This window comes from Solea solea, chromosome 12, assembly GCF_958295425.1.
Source record: "Solea solea chromosome 12, fSolSol10.1, whole genome shotgun sequence".
NCBI classification, from domain to species: Eukaryota; Metazoa; Chordata; class Actinopteri; order Pleuronectiformes; family Soleidae; genus Solea; species Solea solea.
The window spans coordinates 8439964-8465209 of record NC_081145.1 but is presented as its reverse complement, the minus strand read 5'-3'; the positions used below and the strand labels follow the sequence as shown (position 1 = coordinate 8465209).

General features: G+C 41.4%; 1 protein-coding gene across 2 annotated transcripts in view; it reads left to right on the top strand.

The window, feature by feature from the left end:
• The window catches only part of pamr1b (peptidase domain containing associated with muscle regeneration 1b), an 80065-nt gene extending 55034 nt beyond the window's left edge, over positions 1-25031 (top strand). For both annotated transcript variants that reach the window (XM_058644332.1, XM_058644331.1), the window contains 13 exons: positions 7184-7360; positions 8187-8312; positions 8854-8968; positions 12963-13180; positions 14681-14788; positions 16957-17127; positions 17283-17474; positions 17968-18819; positions 18893-19069; positions 20069-20135; positions 20293-20522; positions 23360-23712; positions 24009-25031. In XM_058644332.1, coding sequence (XP_058500315.1) covers positions 7231-7360; positions 8187-8312; positions 8854-8968; positions 12963-13180; positions 14681-14788; positions 16957-17127; positions 17283-17474; positions 17968-18819; positions 18893-19069; positions 20069-20135; positions 20293-20522; positions 23360-23712; positions 24009-24560 — 3291 coding nt within the window. In that variant the 5' untranslated portion in view covers positions 7184-7230 and the 3' untranslated portion in view covers positions 24561-25031. The remainder of the gene's footprint in view (positions 1-7183; positions 7361-8186; positions 8313-8853; positions 8969-12962; positions 13181-14680; positions 14789-16956; positions 17128-17282; positions 17475-17967; positions 18820-18892; positions 19070-20068; positions 20136-20292; positions 20523-23359; positions 23713-24008) is intronic.
• Positions 25032-25246: the final 215 nt, after the last annotated feature.

Below are 25246 nucleotides of genomic sequence, written 5' to 3'. Positions count from 1 at the left end.
AAATGGTTAAAATGATCTTTTTAAGGCACATTTTTATGGTTTGAGTGCCGTTTGTGTCCTTGTTTTTTTAAAACTATATTTTGCTGAAGGTTTATTTTTTATTTTTTTTATCAGACGTCTTGAACAAAACAAGTCACAGCCCTGTGAAACATCCCGTGTCTGCCAAGCAGAGCTGGAGCAACAGAATTGTCTGCCTTAAACTGTTTTTATTAAGCGTTGTTACTGGTTTTAATCACCGGGACAGTTTGTGTGAAACTGCCATGGTAGTGAAGACAACAACTCCCACGGTTCCATTTTAAACAGCATCACCAAACTCAATATTTTGTTATTGTTTTGACTGAGCCAGCCCTGGAGACAGGATATTACCTGCTGTGCTTCTAATTATGACAAGGAACAAGTATGACCTAATGATGTTTTATCAAGGACTTTGCAAAGTTCCGTGGTCAAATACAAATGAAGCTGTTTACTTTGAGGTGCAAGTGAGGAAATCACTTTTTTTAATTAGGCAACTGCAACTTAAGGCAATAAAGTTGATGTTCTTGATCATTTACTTTGCTGTAGAGAGTTAGATTTAAGAAGATGGAAAGCGTGTGCTTCTAATAACTATTTATTTCAAAGAAGTGAGATGTTTTTGAGTGTGAGAGTGGATGGTTGTTTGTCTCTATGTGTCCCTGTGATGGACACATCACAGGGATGTGTCCATCATGAAGAACATGGCTGGAGATGTTTTTGATCAACACTTTGAACTCATCCTGTAGTTTTGATATACAGTTTAAAAAGAAAATGTAGTGGTGTGTAGTTCGACAAGTCAATATTTAAGCTGATATGATGCAGTCTCTGAGCACCAAGAAACAGAAAGACCAACCAGAAAATAGCAGTTTAAAATGCAACAAATAGCTGTCACTCGGCTGCATTTCTGATGACCTTCGTGTATCAAACTAGGTTTTCATGATACGCTGACTACAGCACTTGGCTGCGAAAGTGAACTGGGTCAGAGGAGGATGCTGGTTTCGTGAAATCGGGAAAAATGAAAAATAAAAAGCAGAAGCTGACCTTTGGGGTTTATTCTTAGCTGAGTTCAGGGGAAGTTGTTGCCAGAAAATGGAGCTTATGGCTGACTTGCAAGGTCGTACATTCAATATTCAATTTTATTTGTATAACGCCAATACATTATTTCAAGGCACTGTGCACAGAGAAAACAGAAACAGAAATCTCTCTCAGAACCAGACAGTGATGACGTGTTTATAGAACTACAGTGTCATTTATACAAGCAGCAGCAGAGATTGTTGATAAAGAATTATATTGATATCAACTTTAATTATAGCATAATAATAATAATAATAATGGTGATGATATGACATGAAGGATGATAGTAATAATAGCCTCGAAACTGGATCTGGATCCTGCAGCCTGGAAGATGAGGACACATATATGAATGCTAGTTTACCACGACCTGTGGATCCGTTCTGTTTGAAGCAGAGCATGTTGATGTTATTAGTCTGCCTCTGTTTGGCCTTTGTGAACAAAAACAACATGACATTATTTGTATGGTACGACCTACACCTGCAAATGGGCTCTGTCAAGGAATACTATCAGACCTGAGTGCGTGTATGTTGCTGTTGCCTCCTTCTGTCTTGACTTTGTTGATAGGCTTAATGGGCATTGAGTGAACTCATGTGACAGTGGTTTGAATGTAACAGACATTTGTTTATATTTAAAAGTTACACTCCAGTTTTAGCTGTTTAGCTACAGGTTTTGGCCAGTAAACATGCTGAAGGTAAGAAAAGCCCACAGAGAGAGTAAATGTCTGCCAAGGCCACTCAGTTTTTCACAGTGTTAATATTCTCCTCAATTTCCCAAGGTTAAATTGTGTCAGAGAGAGAATTCTGAATCTGCTTCCTGCATTTGGAACAATCAAACACAATCAAACAAACAGGAGCATGACTGACAACATGTCCTTGGTGGAGGTCAAATAAAAACCAACTACTATATGTAAACATTCCTTGTCAGAAGTTATGGTTTAATGTGGCTCTCTGACAGATCATGGTCGAGTCAGGGCAGTAAAAGTCAGACACAAGGTCACACGTGAATCACCGTGACCTCATCTCTGCCTCCAGAGATAACAATGTTAAACGTCTGGATCCACATCAGTGGCGTGAAGCTGAGACAAGCTGAGCCTGCAGATATTCTCACTGTACAAAATCACTTTGTGAGACTTCTGTTGAGCCATGAGGCATCTGATATGAAGCCAAATCATAACAGACATTTCCTATTTTCACCGCTATGGCTTCCTGACATGTACTTTGAGGCAAATGCATTTTGGAGCACAACATCTGGAATGTAATGGAAACAGCAGACACCACTTACATCACACCAGAAAAGCCTATTAACCCACAATAAACTCTATACACTACAAATCCGAGTGGGGAAAAAAGTGTTTGTGATGTACTGTACAATTGTGTTTATGTGGCTTTGTGCCAGTTTCTCCTTTCTCTCTCTCACACACACACACACAGAGTAACACACAGAGTCATAGACATGTTACACATACCATAAACCTTTGGAAACACATTGGATATAAGCAGCTCCAGACAGGCACGGAGTACAGAAGCAAACTGTATTATCAGGTTATTATTTGATTTGGATATGTCTCCGATGCTGTCATCACTTCCCCATGTGTGATCAAGTACAAGCCAGTCACACACAGCACAACCACAGCCTTGGGTTAAATTACAAGGAAAAGGAACAGAGTGTCATAGCAGCGGAGTGAAGTCTTCATGGCGGTGCTGTTTCTCACGTTCAAATCAGTTTTCATGGTGTCTGTGCTCACAAAAGAAACACTTACATACAACACATCCTCTGTACACGTGCAGTCCCACACCTGTTCAGAGTGTCCCAAACTGCTGTGAAATCCCGGGTTCAAATGTGTTACTGTCCAGTCTGCAGTTACGTGCAGGTGTTGACCTGGAAGCTGCACAGATGTGTTTTTACAAGGTGGCGGAGTTAACGTGAAATGAACACATGCAAAGCGTGGTCATGTGAAAAAAAAAAAAAGGCGAACATTTTTCTGTTATTAAGCAGTGGAAAACTTCATTTGTCTCCTGATGCAACGGCATGCCTTACACAATATGTTTTATTTGTGTTTGTTGTTGTCTGGACTTAATCCCATAGTTTGGATTAAATTGAAAATGACTTGATAAAATAATAAAAGATGTGCGTTCTGCAATTCGGGAGAAATCTGTGAGTCACACTTCAGAGGAGAACAAAAGTGCCTCGTCAGGTGAGGTGGATGTCTGCAAATAATAACTCTACTGTCTGTCTATTGACCTCAAAAAGAAGAATAGAGAAAACAATCCTTCTCTATCATACACATCTTTTGAAAAATACATATTTTCTTCACTTTAAAAAGCAAAGCATGAGCACAAATAATTAAGCTTCTGCTTCAAAACTCGGGCCAGTTTGTCCATGTTCGGCAGTCTTTGTAGTACATGTTGTATAAAAGGCTGATTTTATACGTGTTTCTACCAGCTTGAAACAGCACGGTTATTTTGCTTTCCCATCAGCAGTAGTACCTGGTACTTTTTTTTGGTACCTGCTCAGAAGAAGTTCCAAACGAGCTGAGCCGATACTATGTGTGATGTCACAGGAAGAGGCGTAAGAATCAAACCTAACAATGCCGAACTGTAGATCAGTTAAAAAGACTTAACAATCCTGAAAACGTGGGTTAATCTCCAACATATAGCAAAGGAAATGTCTAAAATGTCAATATTTAACAGGGGAGTCTGGTGTATGTAGCGACAGCACTGCTGAAAGGCTGGCTCTAATAATTCACTCCATTGAAATCAACTTTACAAGTCATTGTGGAATATTATTGTATATGGAAAACCAACCAAAACGTGTCGAGTCGAGGCGAGGCGAGACGGTACTATATAGTGGAAAAATGCCATAAGGTTTCAAAAACCAAAGACTTTCTACCAATGCAGCCACCTAAATGTGACACAGTGGATCTTTAAATCACATAACTAAAGGGATAATGAGACCTAAACAGATATTCATAGATCATAAGTAGTCAAAAAACTAAAACTGACAACCACTGAAATGCATATTTCTTGTCCAAAAAGGAGTGGGAAGCAAGTGTGATCTTGCAGGATCCTTTAAATTCTTTATATTTGATCAGAAATGTAGCCTTTCTGTTTTAAACAACACCATTTCAAAATTAAACACTATCTTGACTTTGACGCTCTCCTTGCTGTCAGACAATGATGATTTTGGAGCCCTTGCTATTATTCTCTAAATCAAGGCCTTGTTATAGGAGAGTTGAAGGGCAAGACTCACAGCAGCCCTCTAATGACATTAGCAGACCAAGCTCATAAAGTCTTTTGACCCTTTCATGTTTATGTCCTATAAATCAGGAGTTTGTCTCTCAGTCTCCTTCACAAACCTCACAGAGGAGGCAGGAAATGGATCCAGTCAGTAGAAGAGAATGGTCAGCACCTCTCAATCCCCATGTGGCGGCCGTCGCACCTCCTAAACGCTGCCTTTTTTATCTTATCCTAAAATCACTGCAGGGTAACAAATGACAGCAGTTTACAGGCCGAACGGTTAAATTGGCTCGTAACACACATAGCTGACGATGGCCGTAGTTCGCCCAGAGTCTCCACTTTGACAATCCACAGCATCAGATATATAATTTTGGTTCATGCTGCAATCATAGAAAAATATGTAGTTTGAAATTAATCTGCTCTCAGCTGCATTTTACCATATAACAGTGAAAACAGACCAGAGTGTGCAGAGTCAAGTGTATTCAAGTAAAGGCTGATTGCAACTGCAGGGTTAGTATTTCATGGGTAAACTTTACTGACAGTGTGGTATATAATCCCATCGCACGAGCTGTGTGCTGTGCCTTCTCGTCTCTCCAAACATGCAGGCCATGTGTCCAATGCCATGGATGTTTGCGGTTGATCACACATGGTCAAAACAAACCCCCGAGAAAAAAGAGAAACGCTCATGGAGGCAGAACAAGCTAAACAAAAGGAGACAATGCAAAAACAACTGTTGTTACGAGTGAGTGTCTGCAGTTTACAATCGCCTCTAACCGCAGCAATTCATCACTGGTGGTAGTTGCTGTGACGGCACGGCTGATTGACAATGAATCAATACTGACAGCTACCACACACCATCACGGCCAGTGGTGTGCAAAGACATTTCAAGGGGTAGGGGCTTAGGTAAAAAAAAAAAAGGGGGAACCCACTCATTATTATGATTAAATAACAGAAAATTAGGTCACAGTTGTAAATCTTGTTCTTATTTATTTCAATTACCATATACTTAACTTTAAACTCTTCAAATCCCCACCAGGTACTCCTGAGCAGGGTTGCTCATTGTTAATTTAACACAATACATTGACCCCAGTCATGAAGGGGGGCCACATCTATGTCAATCCCAAGCCTGGATGAATGGAAAGGCTGCATCAGTAACTGCATCTGGTGTAAAAATCTCTGCTAAATCAATGAGGGATAGAACGGAGAAGCCGAAAAAAGGAAAAATATCAACTCATGCAAATAAGCCCACCTAATGACTGCTCCCTCACAGAAATGATGACTCAAATGCACTTTTATTTGAAAATAAAAATGTAAAATTTGATAAATAAATCTCTTGTAACAAGGCCAGAAGGCAAATGGGCCCGTGTTGAGCATCAACACGGTCTATCTGCCCACGTCCTTGGTCGTGGCTCAAGAGAAACAGTATTGTTGTGAGTGGTTGGCAGGCCATGGTTTCACGGTTAACGCACAAATAAAGCTGAGGCCATGTTTTTCCGAAACAATACATAACAAAAGGGAACCAATGAGTCATTAAACAACCCGCAGACGCTTAATGAAGCACAAACTTCTGTCCTGAAGTAACTCATATTCAGCGTGAACTATAGTGGCGTTGCACAACCTAGTTTCTGTTTGATTAATGCCAGAGCGTATGTTGTACCTCATTGTGTCTTCTTGAGGGAATAGCTGAGGAGAAAGCCAGATTGGAGATACAATTTATGACATAATTAATGTGGAAGGGCAGCAGGAAAGATTTGCAGCATCGGCGCTTCTTTTTCACTCACTCGAGCAACCGCGACGAGATCACTCACTTGTGCTCTTTGCTTTTGTGAGTCAGCGCGTTCATGTGTGTCCGTCTCAAATTGGTGTAATCAATAAATAAGTGGAGTATATCACTACAACTTCACCAGTAAAATAGCATATATACGTAGGCCTGCTTGTTTTTCAGTTGTAAATTGTCTGTATTTAAAGAATATAGCACATGAACTGTATATGCAGCACTTCCTCTTTTCCAATCACACATCTATCATACTCATTCACACACAGCCAACACAGCTGCCAGGAGCAGTTTGGGGTTAAGTGTCCTACCCAGGGACACATAGGTATGCAGACTAGCGGATCCAGGATCGAACCCTGACCTCCGAGTCGGAAGACAATCGGCTCTACCGCGATCCCACGGCTGAAGGACATTGAGAATAAATGGTGGGAGTGTCCGCTTGAAGCTATTGTGATTGCTGTGGTGGATGGCAGGTACACAATGCGGCAAAGACGCGCAGCCAAGTTTAAAGTGCAGCTTCTGTTCACATCTGCCACAAGACAATCTCCACTTCTCTGTCTCAGCTTTTGTTACATAACCAGAACCATTCAGGCACAAAGGGCCTTAAGTCTCTGGCATTCAGTCCAATTAAACATCACGTTTATTGGGTACAAACTGTTTACGCTCGGGCTTCATGGAACACTTTCTATTACACTTGTTTGATTCAGTCTTTTATTGGGAGTTGCGTCATCACTGCTGTGCCATGTACCATGCAGACAAAGTAAGCCACTAAGACTCTGTGGTCCCCTAAAGAGGAGTTTGTAACCATATGGCAGTGGAAATAACCAGAGAGCAGCAGCTTGTATAAACACTGAACTCACCAGAATCCTTCCACTGCTGCTCAAGCTTCTGCTGTCCATAAACTCTGTCTGCTAACACTTTCCCCACAAGGCCAAATATTACAGATGATTTATATTCTCCATACTCATCCCTCAAACTCATTGTTTTCCACTTTGTAATGACGGTTACTGGAACAGCGATTCCGTTTGATTTGTTTGGTGTTTTTTTTTGACTAATGCTGCTGGCCTTGATTTATTGTCTCCTTCAGATTACAGGTACCAGAACAACAACTGCCCAGGCCCAGAATGGAACGTTATGTGCAGAGACTGCTGTGAGTATGACGTGATCCGCTGTAAATGTCCTCTCAAGGGAACTCCAGTGGGCTACGCTGTGCCCTGCTGTCGCAACGCCATCAACGAGTGTGACCCCTGTATTTTCCATCCAGGTACAAATCTTGCAAACATGAAAAGTTTTTTTTTCTTTGTTAGAACGACAAGTAGTTTTAAAGAACTGCTACAAAAAATGCATTTGATTTGAGTCTTTTGTCACTTTTCATGAATATCTGTCATATCCATCTATCGGCTGCACATCTGCTTTCATTGAAGCATGACAAGCAGCGTGACAGAAACTCTGAAAATAACTAATGTATTAATGTCTGATGTATTTCTTTTATGAGTTGGGAGTGAATGAGCTTTGATTTGTTAGAGGAATGGTTGTAAATTAAGGTTTTTTTTTGTATGTCAGACCCGAGGAAACATTGCATTTGTATGGGTAAAGCATGAAATATATAAGAATCCCTGGAGATGTCGGCACTACATGTGCACCTTCATGTTCTTTTCGTACATGCCATATGCGTATAGAAGTATGTCACGCTTTCCTCACAGCTTGCGTGTTCTCGTTCTTCTTTATGAGGAAAAGCCAGCTGTTCAAAATTGAATGTATACCTGTTCAAAAAAAAATTAACTTCTTTTCTTAATGACCATAAATTCCAATCTGTACACCCTCAGCCCATTTTTGTTGTGTGCACAAGTAAAACAATTCCATCCTCTCAGGAAACAATTCTATTTTGGGAAGCAGACGTGTATGCGATGTGTTGTCGTAAAACTTGAGTCTCATGGATTTATCAGAGCTCTTGTTAAAGAAACATTATGTTAATGTAAAATAATTCCAACTCTGACAACTAGTAATGGCACCTTTGGGAGATTTAATGGGATTTGTTTGTATCCTTTACATTCTGCTCTGTCTAACTACTGCTTCACTACTTCTTTCAGGTTGCAGTCTATTCGAGAACTGTAAGCGTTGTAACAATGGGACATGGGGCCCGAGGGATGACTTCTTCATTCGTGGCAAATACTGCGCCGAATGTCGCCCCGGCTGGTCTGGTGGAGATTGCAGGAGTAAGTCTCTCCACTCTCCTAATTACAGATCGAAAAGGCTTCACTGTAAATAATTTCTCTCTATAGAGCAGAATAAATACCATGCTCTAAATGTTCTTTACTTCCCTGCTGATTTATCTACTGTGCCAATTTGGAAGGCTGCCATATGCCCGGAAGGTTTTCCAACGAGCTGAGTGACAAGTCGGAGTCAACGTTCAGGAATCCCATAAAACAATTTAATGTGTTATAGTTGGACACTGACTATAGTTTTTCTCCATATGGAAATATTTCACTACAGGGCATGAGAGAGATACATTTAATTAAAAGCAGAATCCTGGAAAGGCTGCTGAAAGTATCTGTTGGCGCGGTGCAAATTGTGTTTACGCTTATTTATGTAGGTGAGCACAACAGAGGACTTGGAAACTCCAATTACTTTTGGTCTGAATGGTAACCAAAGCAGCTGGAGGTAGACAGCTAGAATAATAATTAAGCTGTAATTAATGGGCTCGAGAATTTAAAGTACAACCCATTTCTTTCTAAATGAAATTCCTGTGTGTTTCAGAGTGTGGGGGAATAATCCGCAAGCGGCAGGGCCACTTGGTGCTGGAAAGCTACCCGAACAATGCCAGGTGTGAGTGGACCATACAGGTGGACCGTCCCTTTACTATTGAGCTCAGGTAAAAACATACACCGTGGCATCGTTTCAGGTTGTTTACTTGGCCTCATTTCCAAAAATCTGTCCAAAATACCAACAAGGTAATGTAAGATATCATATTTTCTTAAGCACAGCATTGCTTTGAGCTATATGCTAACTTTAGAGCATACATACTATAGCATGTTAGCATGCTATCTGATGGCTCTGTCATTTATTTTGAGGTATTTTATCATAAAACAATTCAGTTAAGCAGAAATGTTAAGACCAACTCACATGCCTGACACTCAGTGGTGGGGGCAGCTACTGGAAGTTAGCAGAGCTAATGTTGCTAAAGTGACGGCAACGATGATGTGAGCCACGTTTGCTGTTGCTGCGTAGCCTCTGCTCGACAAAAAATACTGGTAGTGAGTAGAATAGCATGTCCAAGAGTTTAAAGAGAGGTCAAACTTTTTTACCACCTGAGAAAATATTCTCGAAGTATTGTAAATAGGCCGAGCAAGGTCAGCTTGGACTTTTCACAGGAGGCAGATTAATTCCCAAAAAGATAATGCTTTTTCAACCTCCTCCTCCTCACATATACTTCACACACGGGTTATTTGTTTCATTTTCTACACACTCTGGTCTAAATTCCTTAGCTCCACTCTGAACACATACCTTGGTATCAGAAGAGTATTTCCAATTTTCCTCCAAGTACCACTAATTGAAGCTCACGTACCACTGGTGATACACGTATCACAGCTTGAGAAACATGGGTGTAGTAGTCGAGCTTAAATGCTTAACAAGAGTTCATTAGCCAGTGCTCGCATTCAAATCAAAGCCACAGGTCCATAATGCAGTTTGTCAAAGTCAATGAGCAGTGTTTCAGTGAAGGTCTCCGCTGCATATTTGTGAGTCTGCCTTTCAGGGATAACAACATTATTTCAGAGTTATTTTCTGCAGACTATGAATATCTGTATAAAATTTTACTGCAGTCCATTCAGAATTATAGGACCACCTAACAGACTGAATAAAACAACATTGCATTCCACATTGCAGTGGTTGAAACTGATTTTAAAAAAGGCCAGATATTCGGAATATTTCCCGGACATTGCTGTCAACAGTACTTATTTGAACTATATTTTCTTCTGCAGAGTGTCTTTAAAAATGCACACACACACAGTAAAGCCCAGCAAGTAAACAAGCAATAATTGATTTGGCACCAACTTCCAGATAAATGTGTGTCTGTTAAAATGAAAGCATACTGCAAATCTTTATATTTGCAAAAATCCAGGTCACTGCAGGTTAATCTGTTTTTTGGGCTCTTCGTTGACCATCTGTAATAGTTATCAACGGTTGGCCCCCTTAGTCAAATTTTCCCTTGGTTGAGATATTTCCGCGAGATGTATGTCATAGTCTGATGGCAACTGTGCTGCAGAGTTTGGAAACCACAACACTCCCTTTTTTGCAAGACAGTTATTACTTTTCAGTGCTGTGATAGCTTTCTATTTCTGTCATTTCCTCCATTACACAGACAGAATTTTACAGACGAACAATTGTGCAGGGATTTGACAGAATGAAAGCTCTATACAGCTGGATTCAGGCTGATTTAAGCAGTAGCCTACACATGGTTGTGGTTTGTTGTTGCATGTGTAATGGACATTTAATGGGTTTTTTTAAGGCAAAAATTGATGAAGGCACAACATTATTATTTTTTGTTGCCGTCATTTGTGACATATAAACCAATAAAATCCCTAAATCAACGATCATTGCTTATATTAGAGGTAAAACAATGGTTGTCGTTAGATGCTTGCACTGAGGAGTTAATGGGTGCTTTTGTGTGTGTTTGTTTCTCCAACTTCCATCACAGGCAACATATTTAGTGAACAACTGGCATTAATTGCGGGAGCCGCTGCAGGGTAGCATTTGGCAGTACTGTAAATCTCATTAGTCTAAGCTTCCCTGACCCAAGGTTCTGCGATAAAGGGTAAAATTAGAGGCCTTGGGAGCACTTCATTGACTTGTTCATTAGTCCTTCATGCCTGTTCCACTGTTGTGCCAGTGAGATTACATCTGAAATCACAGAGAAGAGGAAAGGTGACTCCTTGTGTTTATCTTAATCCAGGTGGCAGTCATCTGTTTATCACACTGACTACAAATGTGTGTTCACTTCTTTGGTGATTTTTTTAAACGACAGTTGGCTTACTGCCAACCCCTTCTCTCTTCTTTGTCCACCTGAGCCAAATATCACATTATAGTCACGTTCTTATTTTTACAAGCCATAAAGCTACAACCTCGATATAGAGGAGAATCTAGAAATGCTAACAGATGACCTCTAAAATGTCTTACCAATAATTACCAGCTGAGCAAGTCATTTTTTTTTTTAACTATAAAATCACTAAACACAGTAAATATTAAGAGACATGAAAATTACAATGGATAAAAACATAGACTCAAAGCCTTAAAAACCCTCGCCTTTTTAAAAGCCTGCTTGAGTAATGAGTCTTTAGCTGCTTTTTAAATGAATCTACACAGTTTAAGCAACGTAAGAACAGAGGCAGAGCGATACGCACTTTAAATCCATGGAGATCAAGGAATATATCCCAGAACTTGACAGACATATACTCCCCCCCCCCCCCCCCCCCCCCGGGCGCTTTTCAGCTGGATGGATATTATTCTAGACCTGTGGTATTCTAACATCTTCAACTTCCTGATAAACTTACCCTCATCCGACGCTGAAGTATGCTCAGACATCGCAATAAAAGTGTGTAAAAGAAGCAAATTCTGGGAAGTGTTGGGTTCTGTTCCTGATTTGAACTGATCACTACTAAAGTTGTAGTAGTAGTGAACCATTTTTGCCTCATGGGTTCCCATCAATTTTATCTTCTCGTCTCATTTCAAGCGCTTTATCGCTTTGTTTTGAATCTGTTTAGATTCCCACAGTGTCGGTAACCTCCCCTAACTAGCAGGGTTGATGTGATGATGTCATGCACTTTTTTATTGAGCTCATAGGTCTTTTTGTAACCAATTTCTAACATTGAAAAGAAAACCTTGTTTGTTATCGGTGAAATAAAATGACCAGGACTCTTGAAGTGACTGTGGCCGTTGCTGTTATCAGTTACCCCCGTCTCAATGGTTTTTCCACTGTTACATGTCACAAGATTGCTTTAAAGCTGCAATGTGTAACTTGTGTTGATTCTTTTTATTGTCTGTGACAATATTACTCTGCTTCTGTTTGGTCTGTTTGGTCTTCACATATATAAACAATGGAACATTTGGATGCTGCATCATCTAAAAAAACAAAAAAAAACAGGCTCTGTCAATCAATACTATTAGACTTGAATGAGGGAGCCTCTGTGTGTATACAGCAGCAGTGTACAGGGCATTTTTCCTATCAAACCACTGTACGACCACTTTTTTTGTGTTGTAGAACTCACATCTGAAACTTTTTGTCAATGGACAAGTGAGACCCAAGGTCAGATAGCAGATAGCAGACTGACCGATCTATTGCACTTTTGTCCATAATGCAGTGGAATCTCTCACTTGTGTCTCTTAATAAGTTGTGTTTTTTTGTCCAAAGGGTTAAAGACAGATGATATTTGGCCTCAAGATTCATGAGGCAAATTGTGATTGGTGAATTTGGGTTTTAAAAAAAAAAAAAAATTTGACTTACATATATTAGATTTTGACCTGCTCTTGTTCTTCTTAACTATCACAACAATCTTAGTTACCATGGGTCTTTCAGTTGACGGCCATGGTAATTGGTAAAAATGAGACACTTTTCACATGTAATTGTGGGCAAATCACCTTCAGCTGTTAATGTGTTCAGTAGTTGTCAGTACTCATTTCTTGTTCGCTGGCTGAGGTTTCATGACTTAGTGCCAGCTGGTGTGGCAGTGCCAAGGAAAACAGGAAATCTCATCACCCAAGAAAACGTTTTACACTTTCCACAGTGTCAAAGTGGAAATAATGAATTTATAATGCAGAATTTGTTTTGTTAAATAATATTTTTTTTCAACTACTTGTCTTCATACTGACAGGGTTATGATGCTGAGTCTGGAGTTTCACCAATCTTGTCGATATGACTTTGTGGAGGTGCGAGATGGTGACAGCATCAACGCACGTGTCATCGCTCGTTTCTGTGGGAACAACAGACCTGCCCCAATTCAGAGCTCTGGCAACAGTTTGCACATACTCTTTGAGTCTGACGGTTTCAAGAACTTTGACGGATTCTTCGCCACTTTTCAGGAGAGTTCAGGTGAGTCCGTCTTATTGGTTAGTACTGTTGCCGTGCAGCATAAGGAATCAGAATAAGAGCCTTTCTGCATGGAGTTTGCAGTCCAAAAATCATACAGAGGTTAACTGAACACTCTAAATTGCCTGTATGTGTGAATGTGGTTGTTTGTCTCTGTGTGTTGGCCCTGCGATGGACTGGGGACCTGTGCAGGGTCTACCACGGCTTGAAGACAGACAGGGACGCCCCTGTTCTGGTAGCACTCGGTAGGTCGTTCCACCAGCATGGAACGACACATGACAAGAGTCTGGATTGTCTTGTGGGAGGTGTTGGCACCACCAGACGACAATCCTTTGATGGAGTAGTTGAGGGGGGACATAAGCCTTTAGTCCCAGTCGGGTAAACTAGGATTGGTCCCAGTGACCTGCAACCCTCATGTGGAGGAGAAAATGGTAGATAATGGATGGCATAATAATAATGATGGTAATACTTCTTATTAATGAGGACTCTTCTCTCAAACATAATATAATCCATAACACAACCTCTTATTTGCTGATATCCTCTTTATATGTTGACAGCCATCACTCGACAAAATAGTGTCTGTAGCCTTCACAACATGTCACTAACCAAGCTGCTGACCTGTGTACAATAAAACTTCAATGTCCCCACAGTGCTCTCCACTCCACTCGCTAAAAGCAGTGTGTGATCTGTGTGTTTTCAGGGGCCGTTTTGACAGCAGGGGATCAAATGTATCGGCTACGATGGTTTCACTGTTGCCTGCTATTGCGAGCTTGGCCAGACTCATACTAGACCGGATTGTTTTCTCTTTTTGTTCCAGACACAGCTTTATTTATTTATTTATTTATTTATTTATTTAATCGATTCAAATGTGTACAGTTAAAACCTGAATATCTCCATTTGAGGTACTGTACCAGATTATATCTTACAGCAAATCCGCAACTGCAATTTATCATCTGTTGATGGCTATCCAGAGGTGCAGAGGATTCCAACAAATAGGGTTTTTTTTAAATAAAAGGTTCAGAACCTAATTATGGACTCACGCCTTAAATCTAAAGTCTAGTATCAATTCCAAAACAGAAATAACGAGGTCACAAAGTCAACAAAGTGGCTCTTTGTAGTCAAGTCTTCATACTCTTTAATTTACACTGGTCAGAGTCAAGCATGTAATATCTGAGCTTTCATGTGGCATTAACTGACATTATGGCGGCTAATGGCCCACAGAGTAATTGAGGTCGGACCAAAATGTCTCCACTTTCCGTAAATGACCTCACTCTCAAAGCTCAAAGGCAGACACACGTGCACACATTCTGTTCAGGAAAGCTACTCGTGACAAAGCCAGATCCAATAAAAGTAAACAAATACCGTAGCGATGGCCACACACCTGAGAAGCGGAAAGGGAGAGTGACATTTAAATAGCACCAGCGTTGTCTATGTCACTCTATTGCTACAATATTCCTACGTTTTTGTACTCGTCTTACAACTGCACAAACTGTGTGTTTACAGCTTGCAGCTCCTCTCCCTGCCTGCATGATGGGACTTGCATCCTGGACAGTTCCTTCACTTACCACTGTGCTTGTCTGGCTGGTTACACAGGCAAGCGGTGTGAACACGGTGAGTATGTGCGAGCGAAAGTCAGGAACGCGTGTTTTATCTGAAATCAGACGCGCCCAGTTGCCGCAAGTGTACTGAGAATTATCTTGACTCTTTGAAATCTGTGTTACTGTTGTTGCTACAACAAAAGCTGCTGGTGATTCACACTCACAAAAGGAGAGGCCTGTGGTTTTGGCAAGACTCAGGCAAGCTGTCTCTGTGGTCACTCTCATCTATGGTTTGGGACAATCAGCGTCCCCGAGAAATGCCAAATGAATTTCCTTGGCGGGCCTGTAAATCCAGATTCAACACCAACACATATTTTGTGAATCTGAGCGGGTGATGAGTTAAAAAGCCTTTAATTATGAATCAATGTCGAATCACATTAACAGTAAAAACATGCCAACGTGTTTCAGACTTCATCAGGGCAAAAATATGTGGAAACAAAATGAAATGAAGCTGCAACCGATGTATAAACTCTGCAGATGGAATGGTACGGGACAAAGAATTATGACAGTGGAAAGTAACTGAAGGGGAAAAATTATGGGATGTTGCTCGCTCAATAATTTATTTATGGGCGTCTGGGCGCTGACCTGTTTTTTTTGTACCTTACAACACTTCCCTGCAGATCCTGCAAAAACACTTGCTCCCCCCCCCCCCCCCCCCCCCACTGTATTGTTTCCAGGGCTTAATTTGAGTCTACGAAACTAATGTAGAAACAATTCTGTTTATGCAATATATGTGCCAGCTTTTTCATTGGACGAATCACCATTAAAAGAGGCCGGCAGGTGTTTTCACTCACATTCTTCTGTATCTGTGCTGGTAATTTTTTTTATGGAAAAGAGCTGGAATAAGTTTTTTCAGAGGGACTGAAGTCTACATTTCTGCCCCGGAGTCAGATGAAGAATGTCGAATATTTTCCTGTCATCAGCTGTATTTTACTGCTGCAGTAATCAACCTGTCATCTGCTGTAGTCCTGAGCTAAAACTCACTCTGTATGAGGGAATTTGACACATTATCATACAAACACAAGATAGGAGATAAATGATCGCTCCTCTCCCTGGCACAGGTAGAGCTCTTTTTTAGTGTAATCTGTTTTGGGTTGCCGTGTCGTGTTCGGCAAAGCTTCCAGGGCATTTGTGAAGGGAACGATGATTCAATTACGGTCTGTGTGGTGACTCAAGCTGTGTTTGCATTCCACCCTAACAACTCCAGACTCATCTTATTATGTCTGTGAACACAATCAGACGTGGAAGATGGATCATTATTGTAAAATCCAAGGATGCCCCGAAGCATTTGAGCGCACCGGAGCGAAACAATCAGAAAGAAAAGAACATGGAGGTCAGCTACAGTTTAATTTTTCTACTCTTGATCGGCCAGCAAGTGTTCTCCATTCCTGCCAGGGATTGAGGGTTGGAAATTCCGTATGGCACAAACACCAGATTACAGGGAGGTTTCCCTGCTTTGGCGCCGTAAGAGCCCAACATTTTGTGGATTTGTCCCAATTTTAAGTCAACAAAAGAGGGAACAATTTTCACTGAGCGTCGTCATGATATGATAACTGAAGTGTTAACATGTGTTTGTGTTTTCTCCTGAGCTTCACTCTGGGTGGCGGAGTTCTCAACCACAACAACATTTGCACATTTCATACCACATTCACACAGAAACACTGTACATCTCAAAACACCAAAGGAATCGCACAATAATTCCCCCATTTATGACATAGTTGTGTTTGCTGTATAGGCTACCGTGTAACGCAGTTACACACTGGTATCCCGCAACCACTTTACCAGTCTTCTACTCCTTCACTTCATAAAATCAGCGTTTACTACACTGGAAAATTTCACAGGTTTTATTGCATCTATTTCTTTCTCATTTAACAAGCTTTGTTTCAAAGTCTTGCTGTGAACTGTTTACACTCTACTACAATGTGTAAGGCTTTATGTTGCATCCAAGGCGGCAGGCTCTTATTTTAAAGTGTTTAAGTTAAGAGTATGAGCCCGAGAGTTTTTGTTTGTGGACGATATCGGTCTGACCTGCATCCCCGCAAAGTTATGAACTCACTGAAAGGCTTTTACGGTAAAGCAGGGTGGTTCGGTACTCTTCTGTTTGCAGTGACTGTGACTCAAAAAGGGAAGCTGGACAACATGTCTGTAAATCAACTGTGCCATGCCTGTTTTTCCACTCAGTGGTGGGATGCCGCAGGCCTCCGGTGCCCACCCATGGATCCACAAAGGGTGTGTTTCAGCACTCAGGCGCACGCATCACTTTCCACTGCGATCCTGGGTTTGAGCTGCGAGGGTACCGTTCCGCCATCTGCCTGAGTGACGGCACCTGGAGTGCCCCTGCCCCAAAGTGTGGTAAGACAACAATGTTGAATGGTTATGCCACTATACATGATCAAAATTTGGATGTGGGATCATCACATTTGTGTCATTTTGCTCACATTTTATTTCTGCCTCGCAGAGAATGTGCAGATTGTGGAAAACATTCTGAGATTCTTTCCTGTCTGCAGTGCCAGTGGAAAGAGTCTGCGCTCTACCTCCCAAGCCAACACATGGGGACCACTTCCTGGTTTACGGGCCAAATGATGTCCTGATTGCACTGCAGTACCTGTGCTATCAGCCCTATGAACTCAGTGGGACTGCTCAAAGAACCTGCCTCCCGAACAACACCTGGAGTGGGACTCCTCCTGTTTGCACTACAGGTCAGACACTGGAATCATTGTAAAACCAGATTAAATCTAATGAGTCACAGTCCCTGCAAACAGACTATTCTGCTTTTGTTTCCAGTTTTCCAGTGTTTTTTTTATGATTGCTTACATTAAGTCAGTAACTTTACAGACAATCAGCATGAGTTCTGCTATTCCATGTTATAATAGTGATGTAATATTTTACAATACCAACTATTTTAATGGTTATTACACAGAAACTACCACATGTGTGCTCAGGTCCCTGCAATAAACACAATGTGAACAGTGTTTCCTTGAAACGGAATATTGTGTGTAGCATGTAGAGTAAAAGAAGATGAATTTCAAATTTACCACCCAATAAAAAAGTGTATTACACTGATGGTAGCCTATAGTCTCAGTATAAAGCTTTTATCTGTAAATTACTTTGGAAATAAGATATTACCTACTTATTACTATGTTATTACTGAAGTTTAATCAGTAATGATGATTTTATGTTCTTTTCCCACAGTAAATAACACTCTCACTGAAACAGAAAAGGACAAAGACCACGGCAAAGAAACAGACAGTGACAAAGACACAAACAAAACTATGGAGAAGGGTGAAGAAACTGGAGAAAAGGAAAGCGTCGGAGGAAAAGACATAAATACTGGTCAAGAGAATTCAACAGCAGTTGACAGAGAAGATACATATACTGGGACCATTCCAGAGGAATCTGTGGACGTGGATAGGAAAGAGGGAGAGCCAGAGGAAAGAAATACTGGGTCAGAGAAACCCAAAGATAAGGTGGATGGTGAAGACCCAGATAACAGCCTGAACACAGTTGAAATGAAAGAACCTGACGTAGCGAAGCAGCCCGATGAAAAAGGAGGCAGCCCGGACACAAACACTGGACCAGGGAAGACAGACGTCCCAGACATTGTTGTGATAAAAGACAAAGGACAAGAACAAGACGAAAGAAAAGAGAAGCAGGTGAATGGGAAAAAAGATGCGGGCAAAGTGGGCCCGAACGATACAAAGCTGAGGACGGTCACGACTGTCGTTGAGAACACGGTGGAGGTTTTTGAGCTGGACATGACACAGAATCACACGTTCATATATGATGTAACGGAATCAAAGAAAGTCAATAACACCAAAGTTTCTCCAGACCCGGGAAGGAAAAGCATTCCCACAAGGGTTAACATTACACAGTACACTCTGTACAGGGCTGGAGGTGAGGAAAATGGGAGAGCAAAGGAAGACCCAACATTGAAAGAAGATAAGACCGATGTGAATCCTGTCGAGAAAACAGGAGAAGAGTTAGATAGAGAGATTCAGGAGAAAGAAAAGGAAAAGGAAAAGGAAGTCAACCAAAGCTTCAATGGTAAGAGCCTAACCACACATTGTACTGTGTCCTTGTCCTTGACCTCACCTACTGTCCGTTCCCTCTCCTGCAGAGAAAAGCTGCCCGCCGCTCCCTCGTCTATACCACGGCTATCACCATGTGGTGACAGGATTGGAGCCTGAAACAGTGGAGCTCGTCTGTAACCACTCCTACGTTCTCAGCGGTGATTCTCGTCGTACCTGTCAGCCAGATGGTACCTGGAGTGGCAAACAACCCCTGTGTCTCAGAGGTGATTTCATCCGCACTGTCACCCTCACTTTAATATACGCTGCTGCTAATAATAATAATAATAATGGCTGTTGGAAGACTGTGGCAGGTACATTTTATGCATATATATACAGTAGCTAAACAAATGATGGTTAATTCATTTATATATAGAAACCGCATTCTAACAGTGTACATTCTGAAGGGGTTATGAATACAAGGGTTAGTAGCCAAGGGTACACATGCAGCAAACTCATGTTGAGTCATTGTCTCAAACTTTGGAATCTGAATGACAAGTCCAGGAAATGAGGCCTCAAGTCTGACTCGAATCCGAGTCATGATCTAGACTACTACAAAACTGGACGACTAACATACTTTGAACTCTTGTGTTTTATTAAAAAATAATGATCATGTGTTTCTCACACGATATAGCTATGGTAAGTGTTCTTAAATGCCAAAGATCTTTGCAGTGCAGCAATCCATCAAGTCCGGAGCTGTAAATGTTAATTAGTTCTTAATGGTCTTTGGTGTGTCTGCTCTTTGTGAAAGGGTAAGTGGCTGTGTATTAACCTGACTTTAACCAGCAACACAAGCTGTCCTTAGATTTAGCTGAGAAAGAGCCCATCAAGACACAACTTGTATTTTGATTCAAATGCACTGTAGAGGTGCTGGTAAGTGAATTTTGTTAAAAGAACCACGTTTGCTGTTTTTCGGGGTCGTGATGCTAAGCTAAGATAACTGCTCATGTTTAAATGAGTCGTGTAGTTCAGTGTAATAACCCATGAAGAAGGCCAAATTAGAGTGTTTCCCAAAGAAAGATCAGAAAGTATAATCAGCCATTTACAAGAAAAATACAGTATATATAAATGAATCACAACCTCTGCTTATGAAAGATATCTAACACAATTAACATTCAGTGGAAAGGTTTTTTGGCAAAATGACTTCGTGACCATAGTAGCAGGACTTTGGTGAGATCATTATATTCTTTTAATTTGTGTGTTCATACATGTGTGTCTATTTGCAGCATGTCGGGAGCCCAAAGTGTCAGACCTGGTTAAACAAAGGGTTCTACCATCTCAGATTCCATCCAGGTACCAATAACTAACATCTATATGTACTGTATCTCAGCTGCTGTATCTGTAATTAGAATCTGTTTTATTGTCAAACAAGGAATTGCATAAGGCTCATGTTCTTGTTCAATGTCCCCCATTTAAATTGTTTTGGTCTCTTTTTTTTTAATCCCCTCAGAAAGACTCCTGTTTTCAAGCTCTACTCCTCCATGCTGCGCTCACAGATGCAGTCAGACGCTCCCACCAAAGGCCCGCCCCTGCACCCACAGTTGCCCCAGGGCTTCCACCAGCTTTACACGCACATCGAGTACGAGTGTGCGTCCCCATTTTACCACCACTCTGGGAGTCCCCGCCGCACCTGCTTGAAAACAGGGAAGTGGAGCGGGCGTCATGTGTCCTGCTCACCAGGTGAGGGCGGCAGAGGACTGTTAGATGAGCAACCACATAGCAAACACTGCCACATACAGTACCGGTACTGTAGGTGATAAATAAAAGCAAAGGCAAACATAAAGTGTTGCAGTGAAGTGTTCTGCCACTATGAGTCACCAGAGGAGCTTCAGTGGCACTGATGTTCTCTCCAGGTGAGACAATAGAATACAGTATAATACACATAGATGTCATTAAATCATTCAGTGACCCCCTCAGGCCCTGTAGATAAGAGCATTTTCATCCTGCTTCCATTTTTCTCCTCTGAATATTTAACCATCTGTATGTTCTTCCAATGATTTACACCCACATGTCTACACTGATGTGTGGGTCCAAAATGAATGCCCACTATGGACGCGGCACTTTCTAAAAATATAGCCGACTTCCTCTTATTGCCGACACTGAGCAATACCCTGTCAGCGTCTTCACCACACTCACAGGGGTTCTTGCCAGCCACAGAGCTGCAGGCCTCTCATTACTACTCCGTCAAAGCTCCCTGAGCTACTAAGTAGAAACGCCATTAGCTGACATGTGCAGCAGAGCTGCCAGACAGGGAAAGGTTAGGCATCGACAGATTTGATAAAAGAAGGCTTCCTTTGGGCTGTAATCAAATGAGCATTTACAACAGATGTGTCTTCTCTTTGTTAATCATCAGCAACAGCAACATCGTTAGTCAAAACAGGAGGCCTACGGAGTAGCACGTGTTTCAGCACCGATGACACACGTTTACTCTTTCACCTACATGAAGACCAAATCAGTCAGGTTTCCAACTTTAACTGTAAGAGATAATGCACATTCACGTGTTTCCATCCACTGCTTAATTCACCAAGATAAGCAGTAAACGGCACTAAATGATGTTAAGACGTATATAAAGATAAATATAGTGCGCCAGTAGTTGTTGATACATGGTCACATGATTGCTGCTTCCCTCTATTATTGTCTCTTGCACTAAATTATTTATTTAGTGTATTTTTTATTGTATTTATTTATTTATTTATTAATTAATTAATATTATCACAATATTTTGTGATGTTGTACCAGGCTGATGGAAGCCCACCTATTGTCATGGCTGAGGTTCACACAACAGACATTCATCATGGCAAACATTCAGTATCTTCCCTAATGGAGTTGAGTATAGTTTGGTCTTTTTCAGTAATTTCAGAGCATAAGAAAGACACCAAGTCCTCCATAGTGTTTGCAAAAACATAACTAGATTTTAATTTAGTAATAATGATTTGTCCATGTCATTGTCTCCCTCTGCTTCCTTTACCAGCCATGCCCCTTTATATAAGGGCTATCCCTTATCCCTGCAGAGTGGAGGGACTCTGAGACTGGTCTGACCACTTTAGTCATTATGTAGTAATCACAAAATAAACTCTCAATCATGACCAGCCCTCTTCAACCACTATCTGAAATGGGGTTTGATTTTTAGGCCGCTGCAGTCCAAATGAATGAGCAGTGAATTAGCGACAAGAGTCATCTCATTTTAGTTCATTACAGCAATTCGGGACAAAGTTGAAACAGCAGGCTCGTAATCTGACACCTCACCCTCTTTGTCAGTGGAAGATTGAATTATTGATTAAATCTCTCACTTGACATACAAATCTATGCCTGTTCTCAAGCAGCAATGTCATCCTATGGCTAACTCGACACACACCGCACACCTTATGTCGTCTCATGAAAGGGTTTTACAGACAAACAGCTTTCCAGCGCAGGAGAGACCGACAGCTAAAATAGCATTATTTTCACTGCAGCACTCACATTAACAACAGACATCTCTGCCACACATGTCCAGAGACTTCTGCTGAAGTCCAGCATCTCTGTTTTTACTTAATTAGTAACAAGCAGCAGCTGTGCTCATCAGCTCACATGAAACTGATTAATTGGGACATCTCCACATGACCACGCCCACCTCCACAGTCTGTTTGTAGACTTCTGGCCCCTGATTGGAGGAAATGCTGTGGGACACTTAAACATGTTGTTCTCCACGATTTATGTCCAGTTTTGAAATTGTTGTTGCTTTTTTTTGTTTACATGAGGCGAGTTATGTAATGGCACCAGACGTAGCCATACTTATGCCATAGCTAACTGGACTTTTAACATTTTATTTTTGTCGTTTGCCTACCTCTCTTCTTATTGGCCAACACACAGTAGCTTCAAATCCATGGTTATATTGCCACCTTTTGACATGGCATGCATTTGACAATACTTAACAGTGGGCTTTTGCCTTTTTATGTGGACAAATGTGTTTTTGAAAATGTATCGAGTTAAAAAAAAAAAAATAGCCATTAAAGTGTGGACCACAGACCTTAAAATGTCTAACTTCCTCTTTGGTTTAAAAAACAGCTTTTTTTGCTCATGTTGACCTGATACATATGCCACCAGAATTTGGTACCTAGAACTAACATGTGCTAGAGGCTGGTGTTAGGGGGCGCTGGAGAGCCCTGTCACTAAACAGCACTCTATCTGAGTGTATCTGAGCTAGCTGTCAGAATATAGAGCTACACTGTATAACCTGTACTCTATTTTAACTTTATTAAGTTATTATGACATTCAGTGCACTGAAGCCTATTTTTGAGTTAGGGGCTCTTACTTTAAAATTGTATGGCAAGATTTGGTGTTATGTTTCTCCATCGATGCCACTGCTTTGCATTTTGGCAAATAGAATTTGAAACAACAAGCTAATCTGTGCTTTATTGAAATAAAAGCCCAAATCCTGTTCCACAGCAGTCAATGTTGACACTGTCTCAGTTCATTTTTCCCTCTGCTCTCTTCTTGATCATGGTCTGCCTCTCATCTTGTCACCTCCTCTTTGCTAGTGTGTGGGAAGCATCCAACCTTTGACCAAGAGAGGCCAGCAGAGGCTCACTGGCCTTGGCTAGCAGCCATCTACCGCCGCTCCACCAATGGCATAAAGGCCGAGGTAACCAAGGCAGACAGCCTGGCAGGGTCCATGAAGAAGGATGGCAGAGCTGGCAACCACAATCAGGCCTCTGACTGGCAGCTGGTGTGCAGTGGAGCTCTGGTCAACCAAAGGAGTGTGGTGGTCGCAGCTCACTGTGTGACAGAGCTGGGGAAGGTGTATCCTCTTGATGTAGCCAAGATCAAAGTGGTGGTGGGGAAGCATTATCGTGACGACCACAGGGAAAGTAAAGGTCTCCAACACCTGAGGGTAAGCTAGTGGACATCTCACTATAGTTGTTAAAATACACCAATACTGTGGTGAGATTTGCAATTAGACCAAAGCCACTTTCACAGCTGTGCTTCACTGTCTATTTTCATCAAAATGGGAACATCATTTATAAATTTATAAAAAAGAAGACCAGAAATTGCTGGTAATTGGAAATTGGAAAATGTATAACCAATAAAAAGTTCTATTAATTCGCTCGTGGCTACTCAATCGTTTGTTTTCAAATAACAAACATAAAAACAAACTTGCACACTCATTTTGTCTTTTTGCTCTTTCAGGTGGCCTCCATTATAGTTCATCCAAATTATGACCCAAATATTCTTGACTCGGACATAGCTGTGGTTAAATTACTGGACAAAGCAAGGGTTGGGGAGAAGGTCCTGCCTCTCTGCTTCTCAGAAAGCCACGGAGAAGAGGCGATCTCGGGACAAGGGCTTGTGACAGGCTGGTCGCCGCTGCCTGATTTGAGTTTAGGTGCCGACGAGAAGGCGAGGGTTGGGCTCGTTCACCTCGCTGACGTCGTCCCGTGTGAGCAGCAGTATGCTCACAATGGCGTGCCAGTCAGTGTTACAGACAATATGCTCTGTGCCAGTCAGAAGCCTGACTATGCACCCTCGAACATTTGTCCCTCCGACACTGGGGGGATCCTTGTTTCGCCTGCAATCCCTGACAACCAAAACACACAGGGACATGGGGAGAGCAAAAAGCTGTGGAGGCTCCTGGGACTGGTAAGCTTTGGTTATGACCAGGGCGACTGTGATCCGGCCCTCTACACAGTCTACACACATGTAGCCAACTTCAAGAACTGGATTGAGAGTAATATGAAATAAATAAAAAAAGAAACTCTACTGTCTGACTCACCAGACTTCCTCTATACTCAACAGGTTCTGCAATATCTTTATATCTTACCCATTCTCTCCTTTGTTTCTCCAGTGTCACACGATTGATCCTTCCTGATCTTGTTGTTTTTTTTGTTGTTTTTTGTCTTTTGCACAAGGGCATTTTCTTTCTAAATGCAGAGGCAACACTGGACAACACAGTGCTCTAACTGAAGGGGGAGCTAATGCATTAGATGTGCTGGGCATCACCCTTTAATGAGACGACTTCTGTGTTCAGGTCTCACATCCTGAGGTTACAGACTTGAAGATGACCACAAAACCATTTCCGAGGGTTTGTATTGTACTCACTTGTATGTATATAAGTTGTAATGTACTGAAATCATTTCATCGACTCATACCCGTGGTGTACATATTGTAGACTGACAAATGATGATGTTTCTAATAATAAAGAAGTAAAGACAAGGTGGGTGTTTGAGCTTGTCGGCTTTTCCCTCATAGTGGAAAAATAACACATGCACAAATAGCATTCCACTGACAGAGTATAGCATCTCATTATAGTGAGAAGGGAAACACCTTACATTTGCTCCATAAAGCACACAGAGGGTCTGTGTTGTGAAGCAAATGAATCCAGGTCACGGCAGTACACAGCCGTAAACGGAGCACATTATTCACAGATC